This window comes from Diorhabda carinulata, chromosome 10 (genome assembly GCF_026250575.1).
Source record: "Diorhabda carinulata isolate Delta chromosome 10, icDioCari1.1, whole genome shotgun sequence".
Lineage (NCBI taxonomy): Eukaryota > Metazoa > Arthropoda > Insecta > Coleoptera > Chrysomelidae > Diorhabda > Diorhabda carinulata.
In genome coordinates, this window is record NC_079469.1 from 13,597,572 (window position 1) to 13,608,964 (window position 11,393).

The following is an 11,393-nucleotide window of genomic DNA, read 5'->3' on the forward strand; positions in this document are numbered from 1 at the left end:
TCAAATACCCCCCGTAATACAAATTGTACGTGTTGAAAAACAACGCAGTACGTAAAACAACTCTTTGAATATCCCCCGTAGTACAGATTACGGTTTATTTTATGAATGTAAGAAAATCTACGAAATTACGAGTTAGAACTTTATAAATACCCCCTGTAATGAATAATTATGCTTTTATAGCAAAAAAATGGAAAAAACAAGGAAAAACATATGAACGACTCTTCAAATACCCCCCGTAATACAAATTGTACGTGTTGAAAAACAACATAGTATGTAAAACAACTCTTTGATACCCCCCGTACAACATACTTCGATTGTTTTTATGAAAAATGTAAAAAAATCGACGAAATTACAAGATAGAACTTTATAAATACCCCCTGTAATAAAAAATTATGCTTTTATAGGAAAAAACAAGGAAAAACAGATGAAGGACTCTTCAAATACCCCCCGTAATACAAATTGTACGTGTTTTAATAGAAATATTGAAAAACAACGAAATACACAACTCTTTGAATACCCCCCGTACTACATACTTCGATTTTTTTTAAGAAAAATTTAAAAAAATCGACGAAATTACGATATAGAACTTTATAAATACCCCCTGTTTGACACATGTTTTATCAATCGATTCATGTGAAAAATAAATCGATATCTCGAATGGTTTTTAAAATATACAAATCTTTAACAGAGCATGTGAAGATCTCGATTTTTTGACGTAATAATTGAAAATACAGTTTTACAACGAAAGTATGCTAAAAACAACGCAATATTAATTATTTTTGTTCGAAGAAATTAGTTTGTAAGGTATTTAAAATAATAATAATAATTTATTGACGATACGCCATCTTACGGTTCGTATTCCAAGTATACGGTCGCGATTTAGAACTATAACTAACGACTTTAATACTTCTACTCGATAAAAGGTGGCGTAGGTTGGTTTACAACAATACGAAAGACATTGTTAGTCCTTTACCGTTTCAAATTATAATTTTTTTATTTAATTTAATTAATCATATTGATTTAACCACGTATATACCTCGATTAAATTTCATATTTTTTTTATTATTTTAATTAAAAATTCAACCTGATTTTTCCACTAATTTGATTTGGTGTCACGATTACGATTTCACGAGTCCTTGTTATCAATACGAATTTATGGTTGAGGAGAGTGGATATCAGCCCCCCTATGACCGTTGCGAACGTATTAAATCGCGATTCAGAATCTCGGTTCCATAAACTATGGGTCTATTATCGCATTTCTCTCTACTCTGCTTTATAGGATCGTTACCGGGTAAATATATACGGTGAAAGTATACGGGGGTCGTTTTAAAAATTAACCGAATCCTTTTCAGGACCACCCGGTGTAAGTATAGAAGACGCTTACGTACAACTTTTTCCTATCGATAAGGGAAAATGTCACGGAATTGATCCAGTGTTAGATATAACTTTCCAATTATTTACGAGGTGATTTAATAGTTTATTAAAATTTTTTTCGAAAAAAATAATTTTTTTTTAGGTATAATCCTCTACAACCGAGTAGCTTGAGAATTGACGACGAGGAAAGCTTGAGAAAATCTCATTTCAATTTTTCGGAACCCACCGTGATATTTTTTCACGCTTTTTTCGAATCGTATCAGTCGACGCCTGGGAGATTGATAAGGACAGGTAAGGTAATTTTATTTCGAACGTACCCCGTATAATTTCGTCGACTATATCGAGTTTTATGTATATTATTAGTATTAGAACGAGTGTGAGTGAAAGTGCTTTCTGTTATATAAACTTTCGTCGTTTCAAAATCGTTTTTTGCCTCGGGGGTGAATTCTTAAAATGAAATCGAAAGACATTCAACATTTACTTATTTATAAACAATTTATAATTAAAAAATTCGTTTAAGGCGCCATCTATCGATAATATTTTGAGTATACAACTTGAATGACACAACTACAGAGAGAATATAGAAACATTTTAGTTTTGCTACCTTATCATAGATGTCGGAAACAGTTTTTATAAAAAAATTAATTATTTCGAATGACTGACGCCTTTATATAAACGTATGATTATATTTTTCACATTTATGTTAATTTCCGGGGTAGTTTCAATAATATCGCATGCTATTAACACCTATTTTATAAAAAATAAGTGGCGCCACCTATTGTATGTATTACAAACTGTTTGCTTTACTTTCGAAACACGATCATTGATGTCGACACTTGTTTATATTGAAAAAATCAATTATTTCGAATTATTAATTCCATTTTTTGAACACCTCATTATATTATACATTTTTAGGTTATTTGAAATGTGATTATAGTAAAGTCACGTCCTTTTATCGTTTCTTTTTATTAAATACTTGCAGCGTCACCTATTTACAGTATTCCAAACTGTGTATCGACATAGTTTACAGAGAATCTTAGTTTCGCCATTTTTATGCGGTTTTAAGATACGATAATAGATGTCGCCACTTGCTTCTATTAAAAATTTCATTATTTTGTATTTTAGACATTATAATACGAATCTACGATCATATTTGCTTTTTTTTTTGATTGATTTGATATTTTTAATTGACTGGAAAATGAACAGAAAGTCATGTCATTTTATTATAAATTTTATTGAAAACACTTTGCGCTACCTAATTACATTTATCTCAAACTCAACATTGACATATTTTCTTGTCATTTTGTTTACGCCACCTATCGGATTGTTTGTATTATCCTGTCAGGTTTTTTCCGGTTTTTTGTAGTTTCCTGTCAGTCTTTTACGGTTTTTGTAATTTTTTGTCAGTTTTTTTCATTTTTTGTCATATTTCTGTTTTTTTTTTAAAGAATTTGTAGTTTTTCGTCAATTTTTTTGTTGTATTCTGTCAAATTCTTTTGATTTTCTATTGTTTCTGACAGTTTTTTATGTTTTTTTTTGTAGTATTGTGTCAGATTTTTGTTGAATTCTGTCAGTTTTTTGAAATTTTCTGTTAGTTTTTTCTGTTTTTTGTAGCAGTCTGTTAAATTTTTGTAGTATTTTCTTGTATTTTGTAGTATTTTACAGTTTTTGTAGTAATCTGTCAGACTTTTGGGGTTTTCGTTGTATTCGGTCAATTTTTTCTGTTTTTTTGTAGTATTCTGTCAGATTTTTGTGGTTTTTGTTGAATTCTATCAATTTTTTTCTGGTATTTTGTCAGTTTTTGTAGTATTTTGTAAGACTTTTGAGGTTTTAGTTTTATACTGTCAATTTTTTCTGGTTTTTTGTAGTATTCTGTCAGATTTCTGTAGTTTCCTGACAGTTTTTTCTGGTTTTTTGTAGTATTCTGTCAGATTTTTGTGGTTTTTGTTGTATACTGTCAGTTTTTTGTAGTATTGTGTCAATTATTTTCTGGTATTTTGTCAGTTTTTGTAATATTTTATCAGACTTTTGAGGTTTTAGTTTTATACTGTCAATTTTTTCTGGTTTTTTGTAGTATTCTGTCAGATTTCTGTAGTTTCCTGACAGTTTTTTCTGGTTTTTTGTAGTATTCTGTCAGATTTTTGTGGTTTTTGTTGTATACTGTCAGTTTTTTGTAGTATTGTGTCAATTATTTTCTGGTATTTTGTCAGTTTTTGTAATATTTTATCAGACTTTTGAGGTTTTAGTTGTATACTGTCAATTTTTTCTGGTTTTTTGTAGTATTCTGTCAGATTTTTGTGGTTTCTGTTGTTATTCTGTCAGATTTCTGTAGTTTCCTGTCAGCTTTTTCTGTTTTGTTGTAGTATTCTGTCAGCTTGTTTTGTAGTATACCAACACGTCAATGCTATTCCAAGTGATCTCCATCCAGGATCGTAATTTATGCATTTTCCCAAAAAAACTTTTCCTTTTCACAGCGTTCCTTCAAAGAAAAGATTACAACGTATTATTCGTCGACGCCCAACGTTTAGAAGCCGGTCCTTGGTATCTAACAGCCGCCAAAAATACGATGGTAGTAGGTAAATACACCGCCAAATTCGTCGATTATTTAGTATCGAAAGGTCTCCATTTACCCAGCCTACATCTGACGGGACTAAGTCTGGGCGCTCAGATGGCCGGAGTGTGCGCGCAAACCGTCAAAAGCGGCAGGATACGAAGGATAACAGGTAAATCAAAACGGTTATGTTCGATTATAATCGATTCGGCGTTATAATTATTATTCAGGGATGGATCCGGCGGGTCCTTTGTTCGCGAAATGGCCAAACGATGTGAAACTAGACACCGGAGATGCGGATTTCGTCGACGTCATACATAGCGACGCCGGAATTTTCGGTTATCCGACGTCGGTAGGACACGTCGATTTTTGGCCGAATCGAGGAATCGCCCCCCAACCGGGATGTACAGTAAAGGAAATCGAAGCTAGAAATCCCGGATCGTTAATCGAACCACGTGAGTTTTTATGCGATTTCGAAGGGTTTGGCGCTTTTTGGTAAAAGGGATTTTTAGTGTTTTGTAGTCATTGGAGGTCTTATCAATTTTTCGCCGAATCGGTGATAAACCCGGACGCGTTTCGAGACGCGACGCCTTGTCCGTCGTGGGAGAATTACATACGAGGGGAATGCAATAATTTCGAGTACGGACCGACGACTAGTATGGGACTGTACGTGGATTTTGAGTGAGTTTTAACTCGATTAGACGAGTTCGATTTGATTTTTTTTTAAATTTGTAGGGCTAGAGGGGATTATTTTTTGAAGACCAATCGAGAATCGCCGTTTTCTAAAACTTAGAAATTTACGAAAAATTCTTGAATGCCATCGTGGAGACACGTGCGAAAATTTTTCTTGTAATTATTCGAATCTAACATTTCAATTTTGCGATTACGAATCGATTCGTGGAATCGAATAAAATTTATTCCGATTTAATTTTTGTTTTATTCGAACATTTTGTTTCTAACCTCGAAATAATGACAGATACGTCAAAAGTTGTTGAAACGTCGAGAATTTTTTGGTATTTCATCGAATTCCTCGATAATAAGAAAGAAGAAGAAAAATGAGATGACAAACTTGAAGTTTGCGACTGATTCGAGTATATTTATGGAAAACTAACCTCAAAATAGTGACATATGTGTCAATGTTTGATGGGAAGTCATTACTTTTTAACCTATTTTCATATTTTATAGTTTCCTGTCAAGTTTTTTCTGTATTTTATAGTATTCTGTCAGTTTTTTGTAGTAATTTGTCAGTTCTCTTGTTCTTTCGTGGTAATCTGTCAGTTTTTGTAGATTTTCGTAGTAATCTGTCAGTTTTAAAACATTCTGTCACTTTTAACAGATTTATGTCAGTTTTTTCGAATTTCTTGTAGTAATCTTTCAGTTTTTTAGTAATTTGTCTACTTTAGTCAATTTTTGTAGTATTCTGTCAATTATTTTGTAGAAATCTGTCAGTTTTGTTCATTTTTTCCAAACATTCTGTCGCTTTTCTCCATTTTTAGTAATAATGTGGTAAGCTGTCAGTTTTCGTAGCTTCAAGTCACTTTTGGTCTATTTTTTGTAGCAGTCTTCAGTTTTTTTTATAGTATTCTGTCAAATTTTCATGATAATCTTCAGTTTTATTGTTTTTTCGTAATAATCTGTCAGTTTCAGTCACTTTTTTGTAACATTCTGTCAGTTTTTTCAAATTTCTTGTAGTAATCTGTCAGTTTTATTTGTAATCTTTCAGTTTTTAGTGATTTGTCAGCTTTAGTCAATTATTGTAGTATTTTGTTAGTTTTTTTGTAGTAATCTGTCAGTTTCAGTCACTTTTTTGTAACATTCTGTCAGTTTTTTCAAATTTCTTGTAGTAATCTGTCAGTTTTATTTGTAATCTTTCAGTTTTTTAGTGTTTTGTCAGCTTTAATCAATTCTTGTAGTTTTTTGTTAGTTTTTTTGTAGTAATCTGTCAGTTTCAGTCACTTTTTTGTAACATTCTGTCAGTTTTTCAAATTTCTTGAAGTAATCTGTCAGTTTTATTTGTAATCTTTCAGTTTTTTAGTGATTTGTCAGTTTTAATCAATTCTTGTAGTATTTTGTCAGTTTTTTCGTAGTAAACTGTCAGTTTTAGTCACTTTTTTGTAACATTCTGTCAGTTTTTTCAAATTTCTTGTAGTAATATGTCAGTTTTATTTGTAATCTTTCAGTTTTTTAGTGTTTTGTCAGCTTTAGTCAATTCTTGTAGTATTTTGTCAGTTTTTTCGTAATAATCTGTCAGTTTTATTTGTAATCTTTCAGTTTTTTAGTGTTTTGTCAGCTTTAGTCAATTCTTGTAGTTTTTTGTTAGTTTTTTTGTAGTAATCTGTCAGTTTCAGTCACTTTTTTGTAACATTCTGTCAGTTTTTCAAATTTCTTGTAGTAATCTGTCAGTTTTATTTGTAATCTTTCAGTTTTTTAGTGTTTTGTCAGCTTTAGTCAATTCTTGTAGTATTTTGTCAGTTTTTTCGTAATAATCTGTCAGTTTCAGTCACTTTTTTGTAACATTCTGTCAGTTTTTTCAAATTTCTTGTAGTAATCTGTTAGTTTTATTTGTAATCTTTCAGTTTTTTAGTGTTTTGTCAGCTTTAGTCAATTCTTGTAGTTTTTTGTTAGTTTTTTTGTAGTAATCTGTCAGTTTCAGTCACTTTTTTGTAACATTCTGTCAGTTTTTCAAATTTCTTGAAGTAATCTGTCAGTTTTATTTGTAATCTTTCAGTTTTTAGTGATTTGTCAGCTTTAGTCAATTATTGTGGTATTTTGTCAGATTTTTTGTAGTAAACTGTCAGTTTCAGTCACTTTTTTATAACATTCTGTAAGTTTTTCAAATTTCTTGTAGTAATCTGCCAGTTTTATTTGTAATCTTTCAGTTTTTAGTGATTTGTCAGCTTTAGTCAATTCTTGTAGTAATTTGTCAATTTTTTCGTAATAATTTGTCAGTTTCAGTCACTTTTTTGTAACATTCTGTCATTTTTTTCAAATTTCTTGTAGTAATCTGTCAGTTTTATTTGTAATCTTTCAGTTTTTTTGTGATTTGTCAGTTTTAATCAATTCTTGTAGTATTTTGTCAGTTTTTTTGTAGTAAACTGTCAGGTTTAGTCACTTTTTTGTAGCATTCTGTCAGTTTTTTCAAATTTCTTGTAGTAATCTGTCAGTTTTATTTGTAATCTTCCAGTTTTTTAGTGATTTGTCAGCTTTAGTCACTTCTTGTAGTATTTTGTCAGTTCTTTTTTAGTAATCTGTCAGTTTTAGTCACTTTTTCGTAACATTCTGTTACTTTCTTGTAGTACTCTGTCAGTTAATTGTCATCCTTGGTAGCTTTCCTTCAATTTAATGTCGTTTTTAATGATAATCTGTCGATTTTTGTCATTTTTAATAGTAATCTCTCTATTTTCGTCATTTTTGTTGTATTTCGTCAATGTATAGACAATAAAAATAAAAAAGAAGAAATATCACACGATAAACCCGAAGTTAGCTATCGATACGAGTATATTAGTAGAAAACTAACCTCAAAATAACGACGTACACGTCAAAAACAACATTAGAAACGTCACTATTTGTTTTTCGGTTTTTTTTTTGGATGAAAATCATATGGAAAATACGGAAAAAAACGACGGCGGGGAAATTCCCGAAGCCGAAGGTGGTAATTCGTCGAACGGCGGCGTCGTCCAACAGGAATCCCGGACGGTAAAACAGATTTTAGACGAAGTTTTAAATTCGACGGTGATAAAAATCCACCCGCACCAAGAACGAGACGAAGAAAAATTGGTGACGGTGAAGGAGATTTTGGGGGGGATATTGGAGTATAACGTTTACAACGAGACGCGGTCCTCGTCGCACGCCGCCGTCAACGATAATCAACCGAGCACTTCGACCGCCCATCAATCTCTACCGGAACTCGACGTGCCGAAGAATTTCCAATTGTACAGGACGTACGAGCCGATGTTGTGCGCCTGCAATATCCTGGACGACGAACATCTCCTTAGGAGGACGGAGTCTGTCGTCCCGCCGACTCGTTTGCTGCCTTCCTATTCGTCCGTTATGAGACAAGGTGAGTTGGGCGACGGGTTGGTGATTTTTCTGATATCGCTGTCGCCTTGTAGTTGTATTAGTTCCGTTATTTATATTGTCTCTTACTTTTTGTCTTTTTATCTTTTTTTTTTTTTTTTAGTTAGTTATTTGTCGGTTTGTAGTAGTTTATTCGCAGACTATTGTCGCGTGTTTTTTACTAATCTCTACGTTTCTTCTATAATTTCGAGATTTTTTGTGGTTTTTTCCAGAAGTTTCTTACTTGTTCCAAAATTTCTCTCATTTTTGGTTGGTTTTTTCAAGAATTCTGTCATTCTTGTTGCTTTTTTCAAGAAGCCTGTAATTTTTGGTTGTTTTTTTCAAGCATTCTCTTCATTTTTGGTTGGTTTTTTCAAGAATTCTGTCATTCTTGTTGCTTTTTTCAAGAAGCCTGTAATTTTTGGTTGTTTATTTCAAGCATTCTCTTTCTTATTGTTGCTTTTTTCAAAAATTCTGTCATTCTTGTTGCTTTTTTCAAGAATTCTGTCATTCTTGTTGCTTTTTCCATAAAGTCTGTCGTTTTCGCTAGTTTTTTCAAGAATTCTGTCATTCTTGTTGCTTTTTTCAAGAAGCCTGTAATTTTTGGTTGTTTTTTTCAAGCATTCTCTTCATTATTGTTGCTTTTTTCAAGAATTCTGTCATTCTTGTTGCTTTTTTTAAGAAGCCTGTAATTTTTGGTTGTTTATTTCAAGAATTCTCTTCGTTTTTGTTGCTGTTTTCAAGAATTCTGTCATTTTTTGCTGCTTTTTTTCAAGTATCTTGTCATTGTTGTTGGTTTTTTAAAATAATTCTGTCATTTCTGTGTTTTTTTTAAAGTTTTGCAATTTTTTGCTGCTTTTTTCAAGAATTCTGTAATTTTTGTTGCTTTTTTAAAAGAATTCTGTCATTTTTTGCTGCTTTTTTTCAAGTATCTTGTCATTGTTGTTGCTTTTTTAAAATAATTCTGTCATTTCTGTGTTTTTTTTTAAAGTTTTGCAATTTTTTGCTGCTTTTTTCAAGAATTCTGTAATTTTTGTTGCTTTTTTAAAAGAATTCTGTCATTTTTTGCTGCTTTTTTTCAAGTATCTTGTCATTGTTGTTGCTTTTTTAAAATAATTCTGTCATTTCTGTGTTTTTTTTAAAAGTTTTGCAATTTTTTGCTGCTTTTTTCAAGAATTCTGTAATTTTTGTTGCTTTTTTAAAAGAATTCTGTCATTTTTTGCTGCTTTTTTTCAAGTATCTTGTCATTGTTGTTGCTTTTTTAAAATAATTCTGTCATTTCTGTGTTTTTTTTTAAAGTTTTGCAATTTTTTGCTGCTTTTTTCAAGAATTCTGTAATTTTTGTTGCTTTTTTAAAAGAATTCTGTCATTTTTTGCTGCTTTTTTTCAAGTATCTTGTCATTGTTGTTGCTTTTTTAAAATAATTCTGTCATTTCTGTGTTTTTTTTAAAAGTTTTGCAATTTTTTGCTGCTTTTTTCAAGAATTCTGTAATTTTTGTTGCTTTTTTAAAAGAATTCTGTCATTTTTTGCTGCTTTTTTTCAAGTATCTTGTCATTGTTGTTGCTTTTTTAAAATAATTCTGTCATTTCTGTGTTTTTTTTTAAAGTTTTGCAATTTTTTGCTGCTTTTTTCAAGAATTCTGTAATTTTTGTTGCTTTTTTAAAAGAATTCTGTCATTTTTTGCTGCTTTTTTTCAAGTATCTTGTCATTGTTGTTGCTTTTTTAAAATAATTCTGTCATTTCTGTGTTTTTTTTTAAAGTTTTGCAATTTTTTGCTGCTTTTTTCAAGAATTCTGTAATTTTTGTTGCTTTTTTAAAAGAATTCTGTCATTTTTTGCTGCTTTTTTTCAAGTATCTTGTCATTGTTGTTGCTTTTTTAAAATAATTCTGTCATTTCTGTGTTTTTTTTAAAAGTTTTGCAATTTTTTGCTGCTTTTTTCAAGAATTCTGTAATTTTTGTTGCTTTTTTAAAAGAATTCTGTCATTTTTTGCTGCTTTTTTTCAAGTATCTTGTCATTGTTGTTGCTTTTTTAAAATAATTCTGTCATTTCTGTGTTTTTTTTAAAAGTTTTACAATTTTTTGCTGCTTTTTTCAAGAATTCTGTAATTTTTGTTGCTTTTTTAAAAGAATTCTGTCATTTTTGTAGATTATGTTTCAAAAAATTTGTTCCTTTTTTAAGAATTCTTTTCCTTTCTGTTGCTTATTTCAAGAATTGTATTATATCTTGTTGCTTTTTCAAGAATTCTATCGTTTTTTGTAGTTTTCTTTGGAAATTCTGCCATTTTTTGTAATTTTTTCGTAAATTCTTACATTTTTTATGCTTTTCCAATAATTCTGTTGGTTTTTGTTTTTTTTTCGAAAATTCTATCATTTCTATCGTTTTTTTTCAAGAACTCTGTCATTTTTTGTTTTTTCAAAAATTTAGATATTTTTTGTAACTTTTTTAAAAATTCAAGACTTTTATTCAGTTTTGCTACTTTTTTTCAAAAATTCTGTCACTTTCTGGTAGTATTCCATCATTTTTAGTCACTATTTCGAAGTAATCTATCATTTTTATCACCAATTCGTAGTATTTTGTCATTTTTGTCACTGTTTCGTAGTGATGCATCAATTTATGTCACTGTTTCGTAGTAATCTGTAAATGTTAGACATTATTTCATTAGTTTAAGTCACTATTTCGAAGTATTTTGTCAATTTACGTCACTATTTCGTAGTATATTGCCAATTTAAGTCACTATTTCCTAGTATTCTGTCAATTTAAGTCACTATTTCCTAGTATTCTTTCAATTCAAGTCACTATTTCCTAGTATTTTGTCAATTCAAGTCACTATTTCGTAGTATATTGCCAATTTAAGTCACTATTTCCTAGTATTCTGTCAATTCAAGTCACTATTTCGTCAATTTTTATTTAATATTTAGTAGTTTTCTGTCAATTTCGGTTTGTTTCCAGGTCCCCAAACCGGCATCCTATCGACTCCGTCGTTCGTCCAAAGGGTACCGCCTCCATCGTACGCCCAAGTGAAAGGCATCGAATCCGAAGACACACCGACGATCGTATCATCGGATTCGATTATATTCGGTCCGGATCCGATTTATTTGGTATGTCCGGTTTGTCGTATAATCGTAACGACGGATATAGAACGGGAACGACCGAACGTCACCCATTGGATAGCTTTGATATTGTGTGTCTGCATGTGTTGGCCTTGTTGTTTGTTACCTTATTATATGAAATCTTGCAGTTATACGTATCACACGTGTCCGACTTGCGGTCATTATTTCGGTATGTACAATCCGTTTTGAATAATAAAAAGCGCAGGCGTCGTCGTGTGTCTCTTTTTTTTTATTTCAATCGATTCTATTTCTTTCTATTATCCGTTGGGGTATTAAATTGCAATTTTTATTTGTTTTAA

At 30.9% G+C, this 11,393-nt stretch overlaps 2 protein-coding genes across 2 annotated transcripts; both read left to right on the forward strand.

Moving 5' to 3' along the window:
- Positions 1 to 1,225: 1,225 nt before the first annotated feature.
- LOC130898555 (pancreatic lipase-related protein 2-like) lies at positions 1,226 to 4,853 on the forward strand. Its single transcript, XM_057807939.1, has 7 exons — positions 1,226 to 1,291; positions 1,353 to 1,464; positions 1,517 to 1,665; positions 3,849 to 4,097; positions 4,156 to 4,380; positions 4,438 to 4,606; positions 4,661 to 4,853. The coding sequence occupies exons 1-7, from the start codon at positions 1,240 to 1,242 to the stop codon at positions 4,716 to 4,718; spliced, it is 1,014 nt and encodes a 337-aa protein (XP_057663922.1). The 5' UTR covers positions 1,226 to 1,239; the 3' UTR covers positions 4,719 to 4,853.
- A 2,605-nt stretch (positions 4,854 to 7,458) lies between these two features.
- Positions 7,459 to 11,304, forward strand: LOC130898554 (uncharacterized). The gene is made up of 2 exons (XM_057807938.1): positions 7,459 to 7,985; positions 10,934 to 11,304. The coding sequence occupies exons 1-2, from the start codon at positions 7,526 to 7,528 to the stop codon at positions 11,281 to 11,283; spliced, it is 810 nt and encodes a 269-aa protein (XP_057663921.1). The 5' UTR covers positions 7,459 to 7,525; the 3' UTR covers positions 11,284 to 11,304.
- The last annotated feature ends 89 nt before the right edge of the window (positions 11,305 to 11,393 follow it).